Here is a 27,194-nt window from a genome sequence, read left to right on the forward strand (position 1 = left end):
TTTAATCGTGCTCAGTTACCGTATGCATTTAAATTATAGCGTAGTTCTTTTTTCTTGGCAGATTCACACATGATTATTCAGCAATGACTCACGTGTCTGATATAATTTCACACCTTCGTAAAAAAAAAACACCCCACGTATCCGCTGGCACATTGCCGCATACCCCCGGTTGAGATCCACTACTCGCGTGGCTAACGCCGCTGACGCGTCGTTTTCCGCACGAGCTCCGTCATTACATTCGCACAATTTCTCATCCTTCTTGTCGTCGTGCGGCTGATGTAGATGCAGAGCAACAGCGACAATTCCACATTCGGGTGGTCAAGCCCGATAAATTAAATACGACTACCGAGAGCCTTGCCAGACAACATCGCCATGGGCACGTGCGTGCCGCGTGTGTGGAGTGACAAAGTGTGGCAGAGTAATAGGAGAGGGACACTGCCGTCAAATCTGATGGCATTCGAGATATTTTATCAACTCAAAACGAAACTTAGTTTTTTGGTTGATAGCCGAGGGCGGTGGTGTGAAATCTACCGCGCTTCTGTGATCCATTCTAAAATATAGCGCTGACTTTCTCCGGTGCCTCTTGGGCTCATGTTATATTTTCGCTGTTTTTTGTTTGTTATTCTCGTGTGTTTTGTGTACGACCGCTAAATACCTTTGTGTGTGCTCGTTCTCTACAATGTTACAAATATTTCTCGTTTAGGTTTTGTTGTTGCTGTGCCTCAAGCACCAAGGATCCCCCCCCTTGTGAAATAGCCGGGCAACTGGCTACACGGGAACATCCCAGTGTCGCCACGGTGGCTAGGAGATGTTAACTATCTCGCCTGGTACACAGAAGTGCTTGGGTTCGATCCCGAGCGTGGTGCTGGCCACCCACCCCATCGTGTGCCGTTCCGGCCTTCATAGTTGCTGCTACTAGCTAACAGCACTTGCCCCAACAGTCTGGTTAAGGCTATACCAGGGGGATCTTTGTCTTTGTGGAATGCTCCTCGCAGGAGACTTTGCCATCCTGCTCAACACGGGACTGTCCGTCCGGGCTGCCCTGGGGCTGAACCTGCTGAGTGCCCTCACGGCGCTCGTCGGCTTCTACATTGGGGCCTCCGTGTCGGAAAACGAGATGGCCATGCAGTGGATTATCGCCTTTGCAACGGGCATGTTCCTGTACCTGTCCATCAACAACATGGTGAGCGCCGTTCTCTCGTCTGTGCAGGGCACCGACAGATCGCAGTCACTGGGACTTTTCCGTGAATAGTAGCAGCAACAAAACCTGCCCAAGCTGCCTCCCTCTCCCTGATGTAACTTTCGCCTGTCTTTCTCACCCCGTGTCCCCTTCTCCTCCACTCCCACCTCGTGTCTCTTCTCAACTCCACTCTCATCTCCACTCAAACCCCGTGTGTCCACGATCATCTCCGCGTTTATACACTCTCCCCTCGCGTCTCTCCATCCCCACTCTCATCTCACACATCTCCTCGTATCTCTCTTTCTCTCTCCTGTCTTTCTCTCACTTCTCTCGCCTCTCCACGTCGCCGAGTCGTAGGGATGCGTTTCCTCTAACGGTGCACTTTACCCCCTTTGCAGATCTTCGAGATGAAGCGATCCCACGTGGACCGGCCCTGGCTCCTGCTGCTGTTGCAGAATCTGGGATTGTTCCTGGGCTGGGCGTGCATGCTGCTCTTGGCTCTCTACGAGGACAAACTCCACTTTTAATACTCAGCTGACAGACAGCCTCTCACCAAACTCACACACGCGCGCACAAAGACAAAGATCCCCCGTGTAGCCTTAACAGACTGTTGGGGCAAGTGCTGTTAACGAGTAGCAGCACCGATGAAAGCCGGCATAGTACACGAGGGGGTGGCTGGCCAGCACCACGCCAGGCCGCCTTTGTCTCCCCAGTGGTGATGTTTACTACACACCGTACCAGGCACTAATTGGAGGCTGAGTCGACCTAGGAAAGGATGACCCAGGACCGGTTCAGATAATCGTCACTGGTGTTGGCCGTGATCGGGAATCGAACTCGGGTCGCCGAGTGGGGAAGGACAGACGACCCGGTGTGTCTCACGGTCGATTCTCCTGCACGTTGGAACCACAAACCCCCGAGAATGGAGAACGGAGTACGGGACACTACTGGCCCACGTGGCAATGACCGAGTCCGCAAGCTGTCACAGTGCATCCATTGCCTTGAGGTCATTTTTATTAAATCCTTTATATTAAGTTCACTTGCTTGCTTGCTTGCCTTACGACCGTGCAAATCTTTCGGTCGTTTTTTTACCCACTTCCCGTGATCCAATCGAGCTGACATTTTGCACACAGACTCGTTGTGCGTGACTATTAATTTTCGTGAAATTTTTTTCCAAAATTTTACACTTTTTAGGAATTTTTTTTTATATGTAATTACCAATTGCTTAATGGTGGCAAGCAATCATCTGACCCATAGGTGGACAGCCATCTCAAGCCAGAGGACGAGAGGACTCTAGCCGCCACGAATATAAAGGATTTATATTGAAAAACTTTGTTTTTACGGGTTAATTTTTTACACAATGGTGTTGCGTTTTAAACCTTCTCTTGTTGTTCTCTGTCCACAAAAGATTGGGGAAATCTTTGTCATTTTTCAAGGCTCACTTCTTCCGATGAAGCTTTGCGAACGATGAGAAAGTTAAATTTCGATTTAAAGCTTTCGTGACTGCAGGGATTCATATTCTTGGTTCTTTTGGTAAAGTCACGTAGAAGGGAAACAATAAAATAATAAAAATATAAAATAAAATCACAGCAAGAAAATAATTTCAAATTTTCTTGCTGTGGTTTTCACACCTGGTGATGGTTGCTTGTGTTGCAATGGAAACGTCATGAGATTTGTATTGTTTTATATTTTTATTATTTTATTGTTTCCATTCTACGTGACTTTACCGAAAGAACCAAGAATATGATGAGAACACGTTGTCAACCATGGCAAGAGAGCGCAACTGTGAGCCTGGGCATATCTACATCACATTACACTGACGGTCATTTCGGTAAAATTCTCTCGCGCACTCAAGCTCGTATTCAAGCATCATCTTACGGTACTTGTTGACATGACAACGTTAAAACGCATGCATGAGTCTCATCCGAAGCGTCAGCCAGGGCCGCCTGCTGTTCCAAGTCAATAGAAATACCATAGAGTACACGACAACATCAAATGCAAATCTGTGTGTGCTTAAACAGGTCGTGGACTACACTGACAATACATCGAGACGCAATGCAGCGCATGCCCCCGGTATTGCTGATCTACAAAGATCCCCCGTGTAGCCTTAACAGACTGTAGGGGCAAGTGCTGTTAGCGAGCAGCACCTATAAAGGCCGGCACAGCACACGAGGGGGTGGGTGGCCAACACCACTGCCCGGCCGCCTTTGTCTCCCTAGTGGCGATCTTTACACATCGCACCGGGTACTCATTTGAGGCTGAGTCGACCTAGGGGAGGCCTAGTACCGGTTCAGATAATCGTCACTGGGTGTTAGCCGTGAGCGGGAATCGAACCCGGATCGCGAAGATGATAGCGCAGTGCGCTAACCACTACACCACCGCTCCCCACACACACAACACACACAACACAAACACGCGCATCAACATGCCAAAATACGCGTCAACACGTCACGGCTCCAGCACGTTTTAATCTAGAAAGCGGGACTGTGTATGGCAACGACACGATTGAGGTGTCGCATTTATTAAACTATTGAAAATCATGATATTGACTTGCCTAATTTCGCTATTAATAGTCTAAGGCTTCTAAGTCGACACTTGTCCCGGTTTTATGTGGAAAAGGTGGCAACCCTGCCACTCCGCAACTCACCCACTCACACTCTCACTAACTCACTCCTTCATGAATTCACTCATGAATTGGCCAAGCTTCTGGGTAACTCACACACACACTCTCACTAACTCACTCCTTCATTAATTCACTCACGAATTAGCCAAGCATCTGAGTAATTCTCACACTCTCACCAACTCACTCCTTCATGAATTCACTCATAAGTTAGCCAAGCCTCTCAGTAACTCGCCCACTCACACTCTCACTAACTCACTTTCATGAATTCATTCATGAATTAGCCAAGCTTCTGAGTAACTCACCCACTCACACTCTCACTCACTCCTTCATGAATTCACTCATGAATTAGCCAAGCCTCTGGGCAACTCACCCACTCGCACGCTCACCAACTCCTTCATAAATTCACTCATAAGTCAGCCAAGCCTTTGAGTAACTCACCCACTCACACTCTCACTAACTCACTCCTTTATGAATTCACTCATGAATTAGCCAAGCTTCTGAGTAACTCACACTCTCACCAACTCACTCCTTCATGAATTCACTCATAAGTTAGCCAAGCCTCTGGTTAACTCACCCACTCACACTCTCACTAACTCACTCCTTCATGAATTCACTCATGAATTAGCCAAGCCTCTCACCCACTCAGTTTTGACAGGCTGAGGTAATGTCCGGCTTTTATCGACGGTGTAGAACGTGACGGCTCTACGACTTCAGGCGACGTCCAACACCAACGATCACAGTGACCTTGGACATTTGAAGAGCAGCAAGCCTCCATTTGTGGTTTGTCTCGATGGTACTGAGAGAACAGGCCATTAACTAAGAAATCACGCTGCGATGTGGTAACTGGTCACCAAATTGTACACTCCCGACTGGTCACCACATAAGGGCTGCTGAGATGTTAACTACCTCGCCTGATACACAGGAGGTCGTGGGTTCAATCCCAACCCTGACGGCTGCTGTATATTTGGAGCTTGCGTGTTTTCCCAGTGGTCGCGTGGATTTTTCTCGGGGTTCTCCGGTTTTTCCCTTCACATTCAGCATCAACGTGCGTTTAGAGTGTTTGGCTGCTAAACATTTTCCACATAAGCCCACTTCGTTGAGCTATCATTTGTGGCCAGGTCGCTTCTGAAAAAGTGCCTTATAGTAGCTCAGTGGACCTTACCTGGTGAAATAAAAAAAGGAAATGTGGAGTGTTGCAAAGTTGCCTGGCGCAGATTCAAGTGAAACATCGTATTGCTAATTTGGATGCGAGAATTATTTTTCCACTTGGCGGCTGAGCTAAAGCAAGAAAGAATTGGCGCCTTAATAGTGCATTGTGCACGGGGCGGTTTAATTTGGCCACATCGCGACTGAATCTTGGCAGCGTTTAACAAACGGATGGGGGTGGTGGCAGTCGAGGGAAGTAACCGTGTTGGTGAGGACAGAAGTGGAAGGCCACTTCACGCTGTAACTCCAGCTCAGCATCACTCGTGCCGAAAGGCTGCATTTGTAGTGACAAGGTCTACAGGCATTAACACTTATCACAGGTCCCCCCCCCCGCTCCCGGTCGAGGGGACTGACGGCGAAGGCTTCCTCGTTGATGCTAACAAATGATAACTCTACTTGTGGACTTATTAACGTCTCCCCCGCACGTTTGTGTAACAATAAATCTTTTCTAGATTTGAAGCTTTCGTGACTGCAAGGATTCATACTCTTAGGTTTTTTTCGGTAAAGTCACGTAGGTAAAAAAATAAAATTTATTTTTTCGGTAAAGTCACGTAGGTAAAAAATAAAATAAATGTTTTTTTACCTACGTGACTTTACCGAAAAAAATCTAAGAGTAATAAATCTTTTCATTTTACAAATAACGATTTATTAACCGAGTGGTTGTACGCATACAATAGCTGATGGAGCGTTTATAATGAGAAAGAAAATATTTTGCCCTACAAATTCGTCGTTTGCGTTTGGAAATTCCAGGGAGCCTACTGTCCAAATACATTTCACAATCTGTATTTTGTCTGCGTGGAGTCTGAATGTGAAAATGAGGCCGTGGCTGATGGGATGTCTCTTTTGGTTGGGGAATAGACATAAGGAGGTGGTGTCTGTTGCTTTACCATGTTTTACAACCATTGTGGAGACATACAAAGTATTTGCACAATTTAGCGATGATTTATCGTGTAAATGGACCTCATTAATTTCCTTGAAAATCACTCGCAACATGCCAAGCGGAAGACTGCTACAGCAGAAAGCTTTCCAGGCAAATAAACCACAATCGAGACCGCTGCCAAACACGTTTCTCACTTAAAAAGGGGCAGATTTATTCCCACATTTCATCTCAACTTGAAAACAACGTGGTGCTCGCAACTTTCCACTCAAGCTCGTGAGTGAGATGCTTCAACGTAACGCACTCACTCCCACCACCTCCTCCCTGCCCTCACGCCAAGCGATCTCCGTCGTCTCCACCACTCCTCTTGGCCACTCATCTACAGCCGACTCTCGGTTATCCGCATTCATGACGGGGAGGACGCCCCGGGGATAATTCAACATCGCGAATAATCCAAAAAGTATCAATTTTCCGTGGATCTCTATGCCAAAAAACCCACTACTAAAGATAAAACATTATTTTGAAGTAAAGAAAATGTTATTCTTGGTTCTTTCGGTAAAGTCACGTAGAAGGAAATAATAAAATAATATAAATATAAAACAATAAAAATTCTCACGACGTTTCGACTGCAACACAAGCAATCGTCATCAGGTGTGAAATCCAGAGCAAGAAAAAAAAAAGTCTTGCTGATGATGATTGCTTGTGTTGCAGTCGAAACGTCGTGATAATTTTAATTATTTTATATTCATATTATTTTATTATTTCCCTTCTACGTGACTTTACCGAAAGAAACAAGAATATAAATCCCTGTAGTCGCGAAAGCTTTAAATCATTTTTTTAAAGTAAATAATCGACTGATCGACGCGCGTGCTCAGTGACGGAATTTTCCTGCTCCCGCACAGAAGACTCGGCCCACCGAGTGGACAGCAGCAGAGCCAACCAACATCAATCAAACTCCGCCCACTGTTGTAAAGAACTGCAACTACTGTACTTTAGAGGCGATCACGTGGCTTTCGGATTAACCAGAGCACATATATGTTCGGTTACAGCACCGTGTGACTTGTAATGAACATTTACAAGAATAACAATGTGTAACAGTGTTTAGATTATTAATTAGGGCTTAAGGGAAAATCCATGAGTCATTAATTTAAAAAAACCTCAGATGCGCGCGGTTAATCCTCAAATCGGATAAACCTTACGCGGATAACCGAGCCTACTTACCTCCCCCTGTGCCCCAAAAAAATAATCATCATGCGTCGTTGTGGAGCGTATACCGGGGAACAAGCAGACGGTACAACTCAGTTACACATCTGTCCCTTCACGGAAAAGGTTTTTCAGCACATCCCATCAGCCACACGGCCTTCTCGGAGGCATCGTCGAAAATAGATGGCACCGGCTGTGAAGGGGATCATGCCGATCTACCATCTCGCAATACATCCTCCGCATCCAAGCGGGAATCGATCTTTTAATCGGCAACGAGAGGCCGTTACATTCAGCACAATGTCAATTTAAAAAAAATCGAATCTTGAATCGTGACTCCGAATATCAATAATTAATTTCACGGGAAGGTGGGAGAATCGTTGCATTGTATAAAAATAAATCGTGGGTTTTCTTAAAAGTAAATGCTACGCTTGGGCTCGGGGAACATACGATAACATGCTACGTAGACGATACAAAAGATATGGTACAAATGAAACAAAAAAGTTATATTCTTTACTTGAATCAAGATACCAAACTGTGACAATGCCCATCAGTCCTGGCCATGGCGAATGGTGATAGGTCTGAACGTGTTGCCTGTGTTGCCCGCACAACGCCCTCAAACAGCTGCAGCAGTAGCAGCAGCAGCAGTCGCGTGCCGCGCTGGCGTCTCCCATTGCTCCGCTGCGATGCCTCTTCACTTAAACTTCCTACCTCTCCCACCCGAACCCTTGGCAGCCTTGGGCCTGCTGTTTCTCAACCTCTCGTTGCGTGCCTCCGGGGTCCTGAACCTCGCCCCTGCACCTCCCCTGTCCCGAGAAGAGCCCCTCCCTGGACTCCCACCACCACGACCACCACGACCACCATCACTGCCACGACCACGACCACCACGACTACCACGACCACCACGACCACCATCACTACCACGACCACTACCACGACCACCACGACCACCACCACCACGACCACCGCGACCACCAGCGGGCCGCTGCCCTCTGCCTCTCTCGCCCTGCATGCTGCCCCTACCCCTACGAGCGAGCCCTCGGTCGGCGCTGCCCCCGCGTCCACTCCCAAAGCTCCCACCCCTCTTCACGCCGCCGCCCGTCCCTCCCCTCCCCCCGGCGCGGCCCCTCGCGCTTCTGTCGTGACCGCGGTTGGGAGTTCTTTCGTGCGAAGTTTTTCGTCTCTTGGCTGGGAAGAGATCTGTGAGGAGCACGGAGGGATAGAGAGATAGAGAGAGAGAGGAACACTTTAGAAAACGCAGGGCGTGCATCGTGTGCCCACCACTGTGGACGTGCGTGTTGACCTGCGGTGGTCTCACACTCGTCATCAACCGTGTCCAGCTTTGAGGTTGTGTGTGAAAATGCCGTCTGATATTATTTGAACACATTCGCACATGTGGGAAGAAACACAAACTTCTCAGGCCAACAGCACGAGGGATTCACATTCAAACAGAGTGACAGTGCAGAACCAAAGCGTTGGCGTCTTAATCCTCAACAGGAAGAACGCCAATAGACCACACACAGTTAAACGCCGACTGTGAACGGCGTGGTCCAATAAAACCTGTCGCCGGGATGGCAGGGTCAGATTAAGGTTCTTGTAGGGCCTAGGCACTTGCGTTAAGTCGGCCTTCAGAGATAATTGTCAACAGTTGCTACTGCAGATGCCCCACGTCACGACCTACCACCGCTGTCACTCCGCTTGTTTCACGCGGTACTTTGTCCAGCGGCTGGACAGGATGTCATTACTGTTGACGCGTTCATTCTTTCGTCTGTGCCTCCCTCATTCGATGGAATGCGCGCTGAGTTCTGCAGTTAAGCAGATGTCATTTTACATTATCCCGCGAGTGCACCCGGCGCGCGTCCCACCACCCCCCCCCCCCCCACCCACCTGCGTCGGGTTCCTCCCCGACCGCTTGCCGGTAGAACTCTGCCTCGTCGTCCTCCTCCTCCACGCCGCCGCCGCCGCCGCCGCCCGTCTTCCCGGACGAGCACGGGTCCTCGGCGTCGCTGTCCGCCTCCTGCACCTGGGACAGCTTGCGCTTCATGCCGGCCAGGCTGCGCAACCTGCAGCAGCGGTGGCGGCAGCGGTAGTGGCAGCAGCAGCAGCAGTGATGACAGCAGCGGTAGCAGCGGTAGTGGCGGCAGCAGCAGCAGTGGCAGCAGCAGCGGCGGCAGCGGCGGTGGCGGCACCATCGTTAGCATTTTCGATGTTACAAGCAGAGTGATTTCCTCTCCGGGCAACATTAACAGTGATTCCTTGCTCAAAATGGCACTGGGTGGATGGTGTGTGGTAGACATGGTGTGTGTACAGCGGTGTGTGGTGCATGGTGTGTGGTGCATGGTGTGTGTACAGGGTGAGTGTACAGGAATGTGTGGCAGACATGGCGTGTATACAGGATGTGTATACAGGGTGTGTGGTGCATGTTGTATATACAGCGGTGTGTGGTGCATGGTGTGTGTACAAGAGTGTGTGGTGCATTGTGTGTATACAGGAGTGTGTAGTAGACATGGTGTGTGTACAGGGGTGTGTGCTGTGTTTCGCTGTGCTGGAGGAGTATGGTTCTGTGCTCGCTCACCGGTTTCTCTCCCGCTCGTCCACCTTGCGCATCACGTCGTCCTCCTGCCGGCGCCGTCGCTCGTCCTTCAGCAGGAGCTTCGCCTCGCGTCGACGCAGCATCTTCGCGAGCTCATCCTCCGACTTGTGCTCTGCACAAAGACAAATACGCGCATGCGCGCACGGGCACACAGATCGTTATCCAGGACCGTGGCTTGGAAGTTCCCGCTTTAGACAAATTCGGGTTCAAGGGTTCATATTGGGAGCTCGACAGAGCGAGGAACGAGCGGACACGTCGCCTATTTGTTCTTGCTCTCCCAAGCTTGTCGTGATGCACAGCAAGACCCCCGGACGAAAACACGGGGCCAGCACGGAAACACGGCGCTCCCTCGGACGCGGAGGCACGGGGGCCCGAGTAGCGGCGAGTCGCGTCGCCAATCCGTGGGATGTCGGCACGGCGCGATGGCGTCGCGCTTACCAAACTCGTGGAACAGAACCTTCCCCTCGCACAGGCCCTCCTCGATCTTGATCAGCTGCAGAGTCATTCGGGGACCGATCTGTAGGCAGGAACAGAAAACACAGATCCCCCGTGTAGCCTTAACACACTGTTGAGGAAAGTGCTGTTTGTGAGCAGCAGCTATGAGGTGTTGGTCTGAACCAGGACCGGTTCACATAATTGCCGCTGGTGTTGGCCGTGAGCGAGAATTGAACTCTGGTGGCCGGGTTCATAGCGCGGCTTGCTAACCGCGACGCTACCGCTCCCCAACTGGGCAGGCAAAAGACAAAGACAAAGATCCCCTGTATAGCCTTAACAGACTGTAGGGGCAAGTGCTGTTAGCGAGCACCTATGAAGGCCGGGACGGCACACAAGGGGGTGGGTGGCCAGCACCACGCCCGACCGCCTTTGTCTCCCTAGTAGCAATGTTTACACACCGCACAAGGTACTAATTTGAGGCTGAGTCGACCTAGGGGAGGCCCGGGACCGGTCCAGATAATTGTCACTGATGTTGGCAGTGAGCGGGAATCGAACCCGTGTCGCCGGGTTCATAGCGCGGCTTGCTAACCGCGACGCTACCGCTCCCCAACTGGACAGGCACGCACACACACACACGGTCACAACGACAAAAACCGCCATTCACCACTAAGTGGCGATGACGTCACCACGGCGCTTGTGCCATGCTAGGTGCACGTTGAGGCCACGTGAAGAGTCGAAAGCCCGCCGGTAAAGCGTGGATTAGGCTCCATCAGCACGTACACAGACACGCACGCACACAGCGCCACACTCTCAACACAGAAGCAAGTCGATAACAACGCACGTAGCGCGTTAGCACCACCAGTAGGCGGGGACGCAAATAAAAAGTTTGTTTGAGCGTGATGAGCGGCAAGAACGATTCCACCGACGTCGTCGCCAACGACGGCAACCAAAGCGAACTAACCCCCAACACACACAGAGTGACCCCCAACACACACAGAGTAATCCCCGGTACACGGAGCGTGGCTGTCGAAGAGACTCACAAGGAATCACTCCCAGCCCCGAGTGGTTTCCTTGTTTAGAGGGAATGCCGCCAGGCAGCGCGGAGTCAGGAGTGACGTCGCAGCACTGGAGCGGAGTTATTCTACGGTCCTGTCGAGGCCGCACGGGGAATCTTTGAAACTAAACTATTTTTATTTTACCAGGTAAGGGCCCACTGAGCTATTAAGCTCTTTTTCAGAAGCGACCTGGCCACAGGTGATAGACCAACCAAGTGTCTTATAGCGAGGACATTGATAGCAGGCAATTACTCTAAAGGCATGATTCTAAATGTGGAGGGGAAAAACCGGGGTTCCCGGAGAAAATTCCACGCGACCACGGGGAGAGAGACGCACGCAAACTCCACATGTACAGCAGACGTCAGGGTCCGGATCGAACCCACGACCTCCTGTGCACCAGGCGAGGTAGTTAACATCTCGCCACCGTGAATGCGCGTGTAGTTGTGTTGGAGCGTGCGCCGACGCGGCCGCATCCATCCCCACCTCTGTGAGCCGCACGGCACTCTGCTGGGCAGCCATGTTGCCGCGGCCCGACAGAGACTGGGGCAGCTCGGTGATGTTGTGGTCTCCATCCACCTCCGCCTCACTCTCAGAGAGGTTGCCTCCCCTGCATGCGCGCGCGCGCACACACACACAGAGATCCCCTGTGTAGCCTTAACAGACTGCTGGGGCAAGTGCTGTTAGCGAGCGCCTACGAAGGCCGGCACGACACGCGAGGGGGTGGGTGGCCAGCACCGCCACGCCCGGCCGCCTTTGTCACCCCAGTGCTGATCTTAACACACCACACCAGATACTCATTTAAGGCTGAGTCGACTTCTGGAAGGCCCAGGACAGGTTCAAATGTTCGCCACTGTTTTAGCTCGTGAGTGGGAATTGAATTCGGGTTGCCGTCGGGGAGTGCGCCAGAGGTCGCAAACGGGTACCCGATACCCATACCCTATCCGATACCCGGCTACCCGTACCCGGCCGGGTACGTACCCGTACCCGGCCGGGTACGGGTACGTGTACCCGTTTGCGACCCTGGTGCGGCCGGGTACGGGTATGGGTAGGCCGTGAGTCACTGGTGAGTAACCGTTTGTCACTCATTTCCCAACGTCTTGTCTCTTCTCACAATTCAAGTTTCTAGAATCAACTCACCCGCGCCAGCAACATGGCTTCATCCCAGAGGTCGCAATCAGGTACCTGATACCCGTACCCGGGTACGGCCGGGTACAGGTACCCGTTTGCGACCCTGGTGCGGCCGGGTACGGGTAAGGAATCAAAACCCGTTTGCGACCTCTGGAGTGCGCTCACCATTACGCCACGACTCCCCACACACACACACAACTCACACACGCGCAAGCAAGCTCACCCCACAGGCACAGACCTCGAGGTGTGCGCTACTGCCAAGCCGGAGGCAATCGCAACGAGCACGAACCTTAACAAAAGGTCGCTGATGTCTGAAAACCGCGACATGTTGGGGAATCGCTCCTGCAGCAGCTTCTTCACTCCCTTGCTCATGCCGACAGGGACCACCCTCAAGTTACTGCGCACACACACACACACACAAAGGCAAAGATCCCCCGTATAGCTTTAACAGACTGTTGGGGCAAGTGCTGTTAGCGAGCAGCACCTCTGAAGGCCGGCACGATCCACGAGGGGGTGGGTAGCCGGCACCACGCCCGGCCGCCTTTTTCTCCCTAGTGGCGATGTTTACACACCGCACCAGGTACACATTTGAGACCGAGTCGACTTAGAGGAGGCACAGGACCGGTTAAGACATTCGTCACTGGTGTTGGCTGCGAGCGGGAATCGAACTGTCTGTGGCCGACACTTGCGAGGGATTTGGCAAGAACGGCATAAGCCCCGTGGTGAGCCAGCGCTATTCCGATTCCGCGTCTGTCACCTTTAATGTACTTTAATTAGCAATTTAGTGCAGTTTTTTTGTTATTTATTTATTTATTACTTGCACCTTCCAGCGCACCAATGCACGCATCTGCGCATGCGCGCCCCCTAGCGACGCGCATACGTGTTAAAAATGCAACAACAAAACACACGACTGAGGTACATTCTTCAAAGTGTGTTTTCCTCTTGTCCCTCCCCCACCCCAATGTGTGCAATTACTACTACAGGGTCGGTAGACACTAATATTATAGAGCTTACGTACTATTACTGTAGAGCGAGCCAAGGTGCCAATCTAGGCGAGGCCGGGGGCTCTGCACGGGGCTAGGCCTCACCACTACACTCTGTGAAGTGAGTACTATTATAGAGTCAATATATACTATTATAGAGTCGGTATATACGACTATAGAGTGGGTAGATACTACTGTACAGTTTTTAGGTACTGCTACTGTAAAGCGGGCTGTGGGGGGGGGGTACAGCAGCCCAGCGTTGTGTGTGTGTCTGTGTGTGTGTGTCTGTGTGTGGGTGTCTGTGTGTGGGTGTCTGTGTGTGGGTGTCTGTGTGTGGGTGTCTGTGTGTGGGTGTCTGTGTGTGTGTCTGTGTGTGTGTGTCTGTGTGTGGGTGTCTGTGTGTGGGTGTCTGTGTGTGGGTGTCTGTGTGTGGGTGTGTACACATCCGTGTGTCTGTGATGGGGAGCGTTAGTGTAACGGTCAGCGCTACGCTGCGCTACGAACCCGAGGACATGAGTTCGATTCCCGCTCGCGGCCAAAACCAGTGACGATTATCTGAATCGGTCCTGGGCCTCCCCTAGGACGACTCAGCCTCAATTGAGTGCCTGGTGCGTTGTGTAACCATTGCTACAAGGGAGACAAAGACGGCCGGGCGTGGTGCTCGTGTGCAAGTATTCATGTTGAATTTCTTTCGCACCTTATGTAGCCAACCGTGCTAATTGGAGGAGCCTTCATAGGTGCTTGCGAATAGCACTTGCCCCAACAGTCTGTTAAGGCCAGAGGTGGGACAAAGTCATTGTTATGCAAGTCCAAGTCGAGTCTGAAGTCATCAAATTCATGACTCGAGTCTGACTCGAGTCCAAGTCACATGACTCGAGTCCACACCTCTGGTTAAGGCTATACAGGGGATCTTAGTCTTTGTTGCGTGTGCGTGCGCGCGTGCGTGCAGGAGTCTCTTACTAGTGACGGAAGTCCATGAGCTTGGTGTCAGGGTCGTAGTGAAACAGGACGCAGCGCTTGATCGTGTTCAGCCGGACCTGCCAAAGCACCGAGAATGAGTGACCACTCGGCACGAGCGACTGGACCCCACGGGATCTGCTCATCCTCGTGAGCAGCAGCACGGAACGGCGTGCCACGACTCCCATCATCTCGCAGCACAGAATCCCAGTCTCTCTGCTCATCCACAAGGACGAGAAGGCGGCCAGAACCGGCGCTAACCACGGCCGGAGCTCTGTGGTCCGACATTGCGAGATTTTGGTCGACTCCACGAACGACCGTCTGCACGTGCGTGCCAACACTGGGGGAACCCCTCGGAGGAAACCCCACGCGTACCAAAAGAGGCCCACACTCAATCCCCAAATAGAAGGAACGCAGACGGAGCCCCACTTGCTGCACCGCAATTCCCTGGCAAGCCAGGAAGTGGTGGCCTCACAGTGTGTGTGTGTGCATTTATGTGTGTGTTTGTATTTATGTATGTGTGTGTGTATTTATGTGTGTGTGTATTTATATGTGTGTGTATTTATATGTGTGTGTGTATTTATGTATGTGTGTATTTATGTATGTGTGTGTATTTGTTTATGTGTGTGTGTATTTATGTGTGTGTGTATTTATGTATGTGTGTGTATTTATTTATGTGTGTATTTATATGTGTGTGTATTTATGTGTGTGTGTATTTATGTGTGTGTGTATTTATGTATGTGTGTGTATTTATTTATGTGTGTGTATTTATATGTGTGTGTATTTATGTGTGTGTGTATTTATGTGTGTGTGTATTTATGTGTGTGTGTATTTATTTATGTGTGTGTGTGTATTTATATGTGTGTGTATTTATGTGCGTGTGTATTTATGTGTATGTTTGTATTTATGTGTGTGTATTTATGTGCGTGTGTATTTATGTGCGTGTGTATTTATGTGTATGTTTGTATTTATGTGTGTGTATTTATATGCGTGTGTATTTATGTGCGTGTGTATTTATGTGCGTGTGTATTTATGTGTGTGTGTATTTATGTGTGTGTGTATTTATGTGTGTGTGTATTTATGTGTGTGTGTATTTATGTGTGTGTGTATTTATGTGTGTGTGTATTTATGTGTGTGTATTTATATGTGTGTGTATTTATGTGTGTGTGTATTTATGTGTGTGTGTATTTATGTGTGTGTGTATTTATGTGTGTGTGTATTTATGTGTGTGTGTATTTATGTGTGTGTATTTATATGTGTGTGTATTTATGTGCGTGTGTATTTGTGTGTGTGTGTGTGTATCTATGTGTGTGTATGTTTTTATTTATGTGTGTGTATGTTAACTTTCTTCCACAGCCAGCCATGCTAATCGGAGGTGCGGGGGAAGGACAACACGCTTTAACAAAAAAGCACGAGTGTTTAATTTAGATTTTTTAAATGCATCGCTCCGGTGACTTTCTAATATCAGAAGGAAGAGACCCAGACACCCATGGAGATCAAGAGACTCGTATAGAGGCATAGAGACCTATAGAGACCCATACTCTTATGTGTGTATGTTGAGTTTCTTTCGCACTGTACGTGGACAACCACGCTAATCAGAGGTGCAGAGAAAAACAAAAGACTAATCCATTTTTATTTTACCAGGTAAGGCCCACTGACCTGGCCACGAAGTGGTTTATCAAGTGGAAATTGATAACAGCCAAATATACTAATAGGGTTTTTCCCCTTTTTTCTGGCAACAAAACTGACACCTTTTGCAAGGAATCATGCTTACATTAACCACTGCAGGTATTGTGGTTAATGTAAGCATGATTCCTTGCAAAAGGTGTCAGTTTTGTTGCCAGAAAAAAAGGGGAAAAACCCTATTAGTATATTTTGGTACTGGCAAAGGAGATCCCATGAAACAGCCAAATATTTTAAACGCACGTTGCTAAATGTGGAGGGAAAAACCGAAGGACCCGGAAAAAAATCCACATGGCCACAGAGAGAGAGACGTGCAAACTCCACATATACAGCAGACATCGAGGTCCGGATCGAACCCACGACCTCCTGCATACCAGGCGAGGTAGTTAACATCTCGCCACCGCGGCACCAGCGCGTGGCGGCGGCTGACGCACCTTGTGCACGTTGATGCTGGGGAACATGTTCTGCAGCATGGCGCCGGTGAGCTTGAGGTGCGTGTGCTCGCGCGACAGGTTGTTGCACACGAGCAGCGGCGGCGTCGTGAACTGCTCCTCGTGCATGCGGTGCCTCTTGATGGACGACACCACGTCCCTGTGCAGGCAGTACTGCACACGCGAGCGTCGCACGACACACACACCACCACACACACACACCGCCACACACACCGCCACACACACACACACACCGCCACACACACACACACCGCCACACACACACACCGCCACACACACCGCCACACACACACACCGCCACACACACACACCGCCACACACACACACCGCCACACACACACACACACACACCGCCACACACACACACCGCCACACACACACACAGCCACACACACACACCGCCACACACACACACAGCCACACACACCGCCACACACACACACCGCCACACACACACACCGCCACACACACACACACACCGTTACTACCGCTAAGACGTCGGGTATCTTCGCGACAAGCATCTCTGTAGGACGCCGCGATGGGGGAGGGGTCGAGACAGCAGAGGTCGCAACCGGGTACCCGATACCCGTACCCTACCCGATACCCGGGTACGGGTAGCCGTTTGCGACCCTGGTGCGGCCGGGTACGGGTACGGGTAGGCCGTGAGTCACTGGTGAGTAACCGTTTGTCACTCATTTCGGGTAGGGTACGGGTACGGGTAGGGAACGGGTATCCGTACCCGGCCGGGTACGGGTACCCATTTGCAACCGGGTACGGGTAAGGAATCAAAACCCGTTTGCGACCTCTGCGAGACGGACACCACATTCACCACATTCACCACATTCACCGCATTCACCGTAGCCGACACGACGCTGGGCGCTCGCTGCACACGGAGAACCGTGATGCGGCCTGCTCGGTGGCGATTGGTCGGAAGGTTTTTGAATGCGGGAGAAGGCGGGGAGATTTGAACGAGGCAAGGGGTCCTGTGGAGGCGGTTAGAAGGGAAGCAGAGGGATTGGTTAGAAGGAAGGGGATGGGGCGGAGACGTGAGAGGGGGGAAAAGGATAAAAGGGGAGTGGCGCTCGGGGTGAGGGAAGGCACGGGACCGCTGGTGGCTGGTGGTGGGCACTGGGCGTGGTTGCTGAGGGCAACGAAAATCGATCGGCGTGTGGAGGGGGTTCACAGACAGAAACATAAATAATGGCCACTGCAATCCTCGTGTGGTGACCAAGTCCTTGTGGGGGCAGTGGACAGCACGGCTGGGTTCACATGCCCTGGTTGTGTGTCACTGTGTGTGTTTGTTACGCGTGCGTCAACAGACACCCTGGGAAACGAAACGTTCCAGCAAGAGATATTCTAGGTGAAATATTTCAATAAACTTTACATATGTTTTCGAATGTGCGTAGGTTACGTTCAAATGTTTACACTGTGTGAGGAAATTGTACTTTTCGGGATAAACGCAACATTGCCTTCAAATGAGTGAATACTGTACGAGTGTTAACGATGACTCACGGGGGCATACAGAGAGCCAAGCAATTGAACCACAATGTTCATCTCAACTACGTCGGAAACAGCCCGGTCACAGACACGGACACAGACGAAAGCGACTGACCGAGGAGACACCGGTGGCAAGGTGCGGTCATCCCGTCACCACGGACGAGACGTGGCCTCTGGGCAGCGCATTCACCGCATGCTGCACAGGTTCATGGTTCGATTCCAAGTGGCCGCCCTGGCTGGTGGTGCGGATATTTCTCCGGGTCCTCCGGTTTTTCCCTCCACATTTAGAATCAACACTACACGTTTAGAACATTTGACTGCTGCTATAACTCTCCACGTGACGAGAAACCACTTTGTCGAGCTATCATTTGTGGCCGGGTCGCCTCTGAAAAAGAGCTACATAGCTCAGTGGGCTTTAACTGGTAAAATCAAAATGTGTTGGTTTTAGTACTGCTACAGGTGTAGCCACCTGGCAATGTTGCACGACGTAGGATTACATTTTTGCTTGACCCTGTTGTGGGTGTTGCACATTTTTTGATATCAATTATCATTTTGCGGTAAAATATAAAACGACTACTCACCTCATTCACTTTGAACGTTATTGTCGGTCCGTTGGGAATGCGCGCGAGTTTCTGTGGGATAGAAAAGAACCACGCACTCTATGCATCCTGGTCGTCGCTCACTTAATCAGAATGCGAAACACACGAAGGGTAACCGTCAACACGTGGCGAGAAGGTGGACCGTGCAACGGGCACACAAAGACGTCTAGTTGTGAGATTAATCTCCCCGGCACGTGAACATCCACCTTGCAGCAACGCTGCATGAGTGTGGCCAGCAACTGGCGGCTTGGCCACGGAGCGTGGCCTGGGTGGGGGGTAGCGCCGAGGCCTGGTCTATCACAGCCACAGCCGTGTTTACAGGCACCCACATCGGCTTCACTGACATTCTAAAGCAGGGGTCCTCAAACTACGGCCCGCGGGCCACATGCGGCCCGCCGAGGACATTTATCCGGCCCATGGTCACTAATTGGGCTGCGCTTGTGAGCACTAATTGGGTTGCGCTGGTGGGCACTGATTGGGCTGCGGTGGCGAGCACTGGCCCCCTGTTTAAAAAGTTTGAGGACCCCTGTTCTAAAGGATGACTTGCACCGCACCGCGCCACACGCCGAGACACCCATGGCATTGTGCCAGCGGGAACGCAATCGCAGCCACACAAACACTCCAATGAGAGACTTTAGCCATCGCCTTCTCTGAAGGCTGCTCGTAGTCTGCCACAACGTTGCGATGTTTTCCTCCCAGCAACAACACGTGTTATTATATTCTCTTAAGTTTGTTTTTTCTTCGCCGTCAGCTGGTTGAAGCGAGGTACCCACCATCTGAGACCGTGCTGACGTCTGGCTGTGAACTCGTAGATTTGGAATTTCCATCAATTAATACTTGGCAAATGTAAAATATGTACATTTTAGATGACCACAGGATGATAAAAATGTTTAATGTCACGTGACATGGGTTTGGGTAGTGACAGGGGTTGGGGTAGTGATAGGGGTTGGGGTAGTGATAGGGGTTGGGGTAGTGACAGGGGTTGGGGTAGTGATAGGGGTTGGGGTAGTGATAGGGGTTGGGGTAGTGATAGGGGTTGGGGTAGTGATAGGGGTTGGGGTAGTGATAGGGGTTTGGGTAGTGACAGGGGTTGGGGTAGTGATAGGGGTTGGGGTAGTGACAGGGGTTGGGGTAGTGACAGGGGTTGGGGTAGTGATAGGGGTTGGGGTAGTGATAGGGGTTGGGGTAGTGATAGGGGTTGGGGTAGTGATAGGGGTTGGGGTAGTGATAGGGGTTGGGGTAGTGATAGGGGTTGGGGTAGTGATAGGGGTTTGGGTAGTGATAGGGGTTGGGGTAGTGACAGGGGTTGGGGTAGTGATAGGGGTTTGGGTAGTGATAGGGGTTGGGGTAGTGACAGGGGTTGGGGTAGTGATAGGGGTTGGGGTAGTGACAGGGGTTGGGGTAGTGATAGGGGTTGGGGTAGTGATAGGGGTTGGGGTAGTGATAGGGGTTTGGGTAGTGATAGGGGTTGGGGTAGTGACAGGGGTTGGGGTAGTGATAGGGGTTTGGGTAGTGATAGGGGTTGGGGTAGTGACAGGGGTTGGGGTAGTGATAGGGGTTGGGGTAGTGACAGGGGTTGGGGTAGTGATAGGGGTTGGGGTAGTGATAGGGGTTGGGGTAGTGACAGGGTTGGGGTAGTGATAGGGGTTGGGGTAGTGATAGGGGTTTGGGTAGTGATAGGGGTTGGGGTAGTGACAGGGGTTGGGGTAGTGATAGGGGTTGGGGTAGTGATAGTGGTAGGGGTAGTGATAGGGGTTGGGGTAGTGATAGGGGTTGGGGTAGTGATAGGGGTTTGGGTAGTGATAGGGGTTGGGGTAGTGACAGGGGTTGGGGTAGTGATAGGGGTTGGGGTAGTGATAGGGGTTGGGTAGTGATAGGGGTTTGGGTAGTGATAGGGGTTGGGGTAGTGACAGGGTTGGGGTAGTGATAGGGGTTGGGGTAGTGATAGGGGTTGGGGTAGTGATAGGGGTTTGGGTAGTGATAGGGGTTGGGGTAGTGATAGGGGTTGGGGTAGTGATAGGGGTTGGGGTAGTGATAGGGGTTGGGGTAGTGATAGGGGTTTGGGTAGTGATAGGGGTTGGGGTAGTGATAGGGGTTGGGGTAGTGATAGGGGTTGGGGTAGTGACAGGGGTTGGGGTAGTGACAGGGGTTGGGGTAGTGATAGGGGTTTGGGTAGTGATAGGGGTTGGGGTAGTGACAGGGGTTGGGGTAGTGATAGGGGTTGGGGTAGTGATAGGGGTATGAGTAGTGATAGGGGTTGGGGTAGTGATAGTGGTATGGGTAGTGACAGGGGTTGGGGTAGTGATAGTGGTATGGGTAGTGACAGGGGTTGGGGTAGTGATAGTGGTATGGGTAGTGACAGGGGTTGGGGTAGTGATAGTGGTATGGGTAGTGATAGGGGTTGGGGTAGTGATAGTGGTATGGGTAGTGACAGGGGTTGGGGTAGTGATAGTGGTATGGGTAGTGACAGGGGTTGGGGTAGTGATAGTGGTATGGGTAGTGACAGGGGTTGGGGTAGTGATAGTGGTATGGGTAGTGATAGGGGTTTGGGTAGTGATAGGGGTTGGAGTAGTGATAGGGGTTGGGGTAGTGATAGTGGTAGGGGTAGTGATAGGGGGTTGGGGTAGTGATAGGGGTTGGGGTAGTGATAGGGGTTGGGGTAGTAATAGGGGAAGTAATAGGGGTTGGGGTAGGGGTAGTGATAGTGGTATGGGTAGTGACAGGGGTTGGGGTAGTGACAGGGGTAGTAATAGGGTAGTAGCAGTAGCATGATGGGCAAGCGAGAAGAGATGGGAGGTTGTTTTACGGGAGGAGCGGAAGCAGCAGGTTGTGATAGTGAAGACGACTGCTCTGTGTGTTGCAGTGGGAGTTTGTCCCAGTGAAGGGCAAAGAGTAGGGAGAAGGAATGAAAGCGTGACGGGGTGCAGGGCGAAGGAGGCACAGCAGAGACTGGGAGCGTAAAATACGGGATGAGACAGAGTAGTGAGATACGAGAGAAGCAAGATACGGTGGGACAAGACAATGGAGGGATTTGTAGACAAGAGTGAGACAATTAAATGGACAGAGATAGTGGACAGCGAGCCAGTGGAGTTGGGAAAGTAGAGCAGCAGTGTGTGGGGGGGGGGGACGTTTTAAATCCGGCAGAGCAATGTCGTGTCGGTGGAGAGAATGAGAGGAGGGGAGGGATGTTATGATTACTGAACAGGTGAGAGCAGAGAGTCTGGGTAGTGTCAGAGGGGGTAGTTGAAGATGGCACCGAGGTTGTGAGCAGAGGAGTCCAGAGGAGTGAGGGAGAAGGGATGGGGGAGAGAGATGGTAGGGCAGGGTGAATTCGTGTTTTCATGATATCTTCTTGAAAGGAATTCATATTTGAGAATTTACCAACATAGGGCAATAGTGAACACACCGGTTGAACGCCCCTTTCCAGAACAGAAACAGCACGGGAGCAGTAAGTCATCCACTCACCAGGTTGATGCCGTCCAAAGTTTTGGAGAAAATCATGAAATGCGTGATGCCCAAGGGGCCGGATACGGTCACAAAATCTTTGAGGACGTTCTTGCGGCCAACCTGCACACTCAGAGGGATAGAGAACCGCACGAGGCCACGCAGTTCCATAAGCGATGATCTGCCATGCGTTGATCTGCCATGCACAATCATCATCGGGCTTTGAGCTGCAGAAGAGATTTGATTTTACACCATTGGAACCTCATTTGCCAGTAAAAATATGATAATTGTTTTTTTACCCTTCTATCTGAAAACAAAACTGACACCTTTTTACAAGGAGTCATGTTTGCATAGACCACAATACCTGCAGCCATAATGCAAACAAAAATATAACTCTGATGTGCACTGTCCTTGACTTCACATTATCATAGTTATGTTTTTTGTTTGCATTATGACTGGAGGTATTGTGGTCTATGCAAACATGACTCCTTGTAAAAAGGTGTCAGTTTTGTTGCCAGATAGAAGGGTAAAAAAACAATTATCAGATTTGATTTTGTGATTATGAACCTTACTAGCAAAGCCTACCCAGGCCTCAGTGATTCATGAAGAGTGTCCTACCAAGTGTTCTCAGTCGAGTGTGACGTTAGTACGTGTAATCACAATTAAGTAAATTACAGATACTGTAATTGTTGATGATTGTTTTAGAGTGTGTGTCGAGAGTGGGTGCAGAGAGTGTGTAAGAAAGTGTGTGTGTAGAGTGCGTGTAGAGAGTGTGTGTGTGTGTACAGAGAGTGTGTTCATAGTATGTGTGTTTGTGTAGAAAGTATGTGAAGTGTGTGTGGAGCAAGTGTGTGTGTGCAGCAAGTGTATGTGGCGAGTATGTGTGAAGTGTGTGTGTGCAGCGAGTGTGTGTAGAGTGTATGTAGAAAGTGTGTGTGTAGAGTGTGTGTGTACAGAGTGTTCAGAGTATGTGTGTTTGTGTAGAGTGTGTGTAGAGTGTGTGCAGCAAGTGTGTGAAGTGTGTGTGTGCAGCAAGTGTGTGTGTGTGGCGAGTGTGTGTAGAGTTGTGTAGAGAGTGTGTGTAGAGTGTGTGTAGAGAGTGTGTGTGTGTACAAAGAGTGTGTTCAGAGTATGTGTGTAGCGAGTGTGTGTGTAGCAAGTGTGTGTGTAGCGAGTGTGTGTGTAGCGAGTGTGGTGTGTAGCGAGTGTGTGTGTAGCGAGTGTGCGTGTAGCGAGTGTGTGTGTAGCGAGTGTGTGTGTAGCGAGTGTGTGTGTAGCGAGTGTGCGTGTAGCGAGTGTGCGTGTAGCGAGTGTGCGTGTAGCGAGTGTGCGTGTAGCGAGTGTGCGTGTAGCGAGTGTGTGTGTAGCGAGTGTGTGTGTAGCGAGTGTGTGTGCAGCGAGAGTGTGTGTAGCGAGTGTGTGTGTAGCGAGTGTGTGTGTAGCGAGTGTGTGTGTGTGTAGCAGCGAGTGTGTGTGTAGCGAGTGTGTGTAGCGAGTTGTGGCGGCCGTGCTGCGTGCGAACCTTGAGGCTGCTGGCGGTGTAGGGCTGCATTACGCGCCGCGTGTCGGTCACGAGCTGCGTGAGCGTGCGCGACGGGGTACCGCGCGAGAACACCAGGGTGTGCGGGACCCCCGAGAAGGCGTCCTGCGCCGCCTGCTCCGCCAGCGACGCCGCCTTGCGCTGGTTGCGTGTCTGCAGCCCCAGAGAAACGACAGCCCCCCCCACGTGATCGCTCGCACGCGGACAACTGCAATTGCGCCGCACGTCCGGGGTCACCGGGTTAAATGAACACCGCTTTGGTGACCACTGTGGAACCTCGTCGAGCATCACCCCCCCGCCCCCCATCAGAGGTCGCAAACGGGTTTTGATTCCTTACCCGTACCCGGCCGGGTATCGGGTAGGGTACGGGTATCGGGTACCTGATTGCGGCCTCTGGGATGAAGCCATGTTGCAGGCACGGGTGGGTTGATTCTAGGAACTTGAATTGTGAGAAGAGACAAGACGTTGGGAAATGAGTGACAAACAGTTACTCACCAGTGACTCACGGCCTACCCGTACCCGTACCCAGCCGCACCAGGGTCGCAAACGGGTACCCGTACCCGGCCGGATACGGGTAGCCGGGTATCGGGTAGGGTACGGGTATCGGGTACCCGGTTGCGACCTCTGCCCCCCCATCCACTGCTCCACACGACTTTGATCTGTCAGGAAAACTGTGGCGGCTCCGTCGAGCCGCGAGAGACCAGCGACGGCTCGCCGTGCACACGTGGGGTCATTACAGCCGACCCCGCAGTGTGACTGCGGCCACCTGAACCAAGCCACACGCCGTAGCATATCACCAACGGCTGGATTTCGATGCCCGCTCTCCGGCGGACTGGACAGAGTTAGTCGCGCTACTGCATGGCTCACAGACTTAAACCTGGATGTATAATTCAAGCGTAAGGTACTTGCACTACCGTGAAAAAAAACTGGGATTAACCTCGTACCAAATAGGCAACTTCAATTGTCTCGTGCGGCTGGGGTCGCACTTGCAGTCGAGGCGACGTGCCACGTGTCTCAATGGGTTTATTTTGTCTCCTGGTTGAACGATATCGACACGGCGGCTCTCAGCTGACCTTCAATATTGCACAGCCACGTCCACCCCTGTGCAATGCAGTGGCCACATCTCCACAAACCCATCGGCCCGCACCTGATAAATGAAATGTTTCCCCCCCTATTCATCCTCAAACGAATGCAAAGGATAAAACTCTATGCAGGTGATTCTGTCTTTGACCCTAAAACATCAATTCGAGCAAAGAGCCGAGCCAAAAACAAACACGTGCACCCAAATCACCAAGCCCTGGCTCGACTGCTACAACCATTGCCCCTTTCCAAAGTTGTATGTAAGATGTGTGTATGTTGAACTTCTTTAGCACCGTACGTAGCCAACCGTGCTAATCGGAGGTGCGGAGTGCCGATACTAATCACGCGGCCGTTCCAACCATTATCAAGCCTAACACTGGTACCAAAGTGTTCCGCTTTGCTGGAACACACATTCCTGCGGAGGGAGCTGGTAGGAACGTTGGGTTGCTCGGTCAATGGCCTGCAGGGTCAACGGCGGCGTGGTGTATTCCGCAAATATGCCCGACTGTGAGGGCGGGCACAAGCCGGCGTGAGTAGGTTAAACGTTGAGTTTTATAAGGGCACCACGGGGTGACCAGCCCCTCCCCACCCAGCCCCTCCCTCCCCACCCAGCCCTTGCCTGCACGACGGACGGACACAATAATCCCCTGTGGGCTGGTGGAACCAGTGGGTTCCTACCAGTAAAACAAACACGTGCCCAGTCGTTAGACCGGTATGTGTTGGACAGTACGCGCACAGCATACCCACAATTCGAGTTACGACGTTTCGCAAAGCGATTACGACCAGCATCATCAGGCGACACTCAGAATGTAACGCTGCGCAAAGAAGCATAAACACAAAGAAAACCTCCCCCAAACCCTGTGATCACTTCAGAGAGAGAGAAGAGAGACGCCGAGAGGGACGCGTGGCTTTGAGAAGGGACCGGCGAGTTGCTTCTGCTGCTTGCTGCATTCTGTGGAGAGAGGCCTCAAGACACGACACGTGGCTGGAAAAGGAAGCCGGCATCTGTGTACCAGTGCGTTCATCTCGCTGCGCGTGTCTCTACATATATATGTCTTTGTATGCACGTCGGCGTGTGTCTGCGTGCTTCTGTATTTCTCTGTGCATGTGTGTACCTTTAACGCTGCACTACGAACCTGGCGACCCGGGTTCGATTCCCGCTCACGGCAAACACCAGTGACGATTATCTGAACCGGTCCTGGGCCTCCTCTAGGTCGACTCAGCCTCAAATGAGTACTTGGTGCGGTGTGTAAACATCGCCACTGGGGAGACAAAGGCGGTCGGGCGTGGTGCTGGCCACCCACCCCCTCGTGTACCGTTCCGGCCTTCATAGGTGCTCGCTAACAGCACTTGCCCCTACAGTCTGTTAAGGCTATACGGGGGATCTTTGTATCACTGTACGCACACGTGTGTATCTGTCCCGGGGCAACACGTGTATCTAAGCGAGTACGTCTACGTCTCTCGATCTCTTGTATTTCAGCACGTGTCTGTATACAGCTGTCTGTATATCTCGCTGCGTCTCTGTGTATCTCACTTTATACTGTATGTGCCAGTGAATCTACCTTTGTATCTTTCTCTGTGAATCTCTCCGAGTAAATCTGTATAGTCTAGTGTATAACTCTGTATGTATCTCACGTTCTCCCTGTATCTCTCTCTGTACTGTTTCTATGTAAATCTATGTCTATCTATCTCTGGTATCTATCTGTGTCTCTCACCTCTGTGTATCTCTCTGTATATATCTCTGTCTCTCATTTTCTTTGTATCTCTGTGTATCTAGCTATCTCTCTCTCTCACCTATCTCTGTGTATCTAGCTCTCTCACCTTTTCTGTCTCTCTGTATTTACCTCTGTATCTCTACCTCTCTATATCTCTGTCTCTCTATATCTGTGTCTCTGTCTGTCTATCTCTCTCCGTCTCTCTGTGTCTATCTCTCTGCAAGTCTGTGTCTCTGTGTGAGTGTGCCTCACCTTCTTCCCCATGCTTCTCTCTATCTGTCTGTGTGTCTCTCTGTATCTCTATATGTGTCTCTCTCTGTGTCTCTCTGTATCTCTGTGTCTATCTCTCTGTGTGCCTCACCTTCCCCATACTTCTCGCTGTCTCTGTGTGTGTCTGTGTGTCTCTCTCTCTGTGTCTCTGTGCCTCACCTTCTTCCCCATGCTGCTGCTGTAGCCGCTGCTGCTGTTGTAGCTGTAGTTGTAGCTGCTGCTGTAGCCGCTGCTACTGTAGTTGTAGCCGCTGTAGTTGTAGCCGCTGCTACTGTAGCTGTAGCCGCTGTAGTTGTAGCCGCTGTAGTTGTAGCTGCTGTTGTAGCTGTAGCTGCTGCTGCTTCTCGTCGTCTCCTCTACGTTCCCACGTGCGTGGCGAGGCCCCAGGAGCCACTTCCGGTTCCTCGCAGGGCGGAGTTCCGCCGCGCACCAACAAAAACCGACGAACAACAAAAAGAGGTTCCGGGAAGATTTTGTTCCCCCCCCGCCGCCTTCAACCTCTCGGGCTCCCCCTCGTGGTGGCCGAGGGGGGTTTGAGGAGGCGCGATGGGGGGCCAGGGGGAGGTGTGGGGGGGGGCTCGATGTAGCTGCACGATGCTGAGACGACTCCGACGACGCCACCGACGACTTGAGTGGGAAATCAGCAGCAGCAGGAGCGTGTTCCAGCCCTTGCCACCCGC

The 27,194-nt window shown here is 51.3% G+C and overlaps 2 protein-coding genes across 4 annotated transcripts in view; one reads left to right on the forward strand and one right to left on the reverse strand.

Annotated features, from left to right (window-relative positions):
• Positions 1-27,194, forward strand: part of LOC133349193 (zinc transporter ZIP4-like) — a 135,878-nt gene that overhangs the window by 20,895 nt on the left and 87,789 nt on the right. Inside the window, exons 11-12 of one of the 2 annotated variants that reach the window (XR_009755904.1) lie at positions 996-1,183; positions 1,579-2,434. Coding sequence is in view for 1 of the 2 variants with exons in the window: in XM_061562473.1 (XP_061418457.1) it covers positions 996-1,183; positions 1,579-1,707 (317 nt within the window). In the remaining variant the exon portion in view is untranslated. Of the gene's footprint in view, positions 1-995; positions 1,184-1,578; positions 3,718-27,194 lie in introns of those variants that run through there. The other variant, XM_061562473.1, reaches the window with a different exon arrangement.
• On the reverse strand, positions 5,653-26,913 carry PPAN (peter pan homolog). 2 transcript variants are annotated; one of them, XM_061562467.1, is made up of 13 exons: positions 26,808-26,828; positions 26,674-26,735; positions 23,432-23,602; positions 21,931-22,032; positions 18,448-18,498; positions 16,352-16,522; positions 14,238-14,314; positions 12,584-12,691; positions 11,650-11,773; positions 10,115-10,193; positions 9,659-9,788; positions 8,971-9,146; positions 5,653-8,283 (listed from the first exon to the last, which is right to left on the reverse strand). In XM_061562467.1, exons 2-13 carry the CDS (start codon positions 26,683-26,685, stop codon positions 7,778-7,780), a joined length of 1,707 nt encoding a protein of 568 aa, XP_061418451.1. In that variant the 5' UTR covers positions 26,686-26,735; positions 26,808-26,828; the 3' UTR covers positions 5,653-7,777. The 2 variants fall into 2 exon arrangements, with proteins under 2 accessions (XP_061418451.1, XP_061418450.1); XM_061562466.1 differs by having other exon boundaries at positions 26,674-26,913.

This window comes from Lethenteron reissneri, chromosome 29, assembly GCF_015708825.2.
Source record: "Lethenteron reissneri isolate LAM-NWPU_2019-01 chromosome 29, ASM1570882v1, whole genome shotgun sequence".
NCBI lineage: Eukaryota > Metazoa > Chordata > Hyperoartia > Petromyzontiformes > Petromyzontidae > Lethenteron > Lethenteron reissneri.

Bases quoted from the DNA above. Each gene is read 5' to 3' on its own strand.
- PPAN (XM_061562466.1), bottom strand. The intron at 18,499-21,930 runs GTGAGTGGATGA...TCTATCCCACAG, and splicing joins CTTTGGACGGCATCAACCTG to AAACTCGCGCGCATTCCCAA. The intron at 9,147-9,658 runs GTGAGCGAGCAC...CCGCTGCTGCAG, and splicing joins GACGAGCGGGAGAGAAACCG to GTTGCGCAGCCTGGCCGGCA.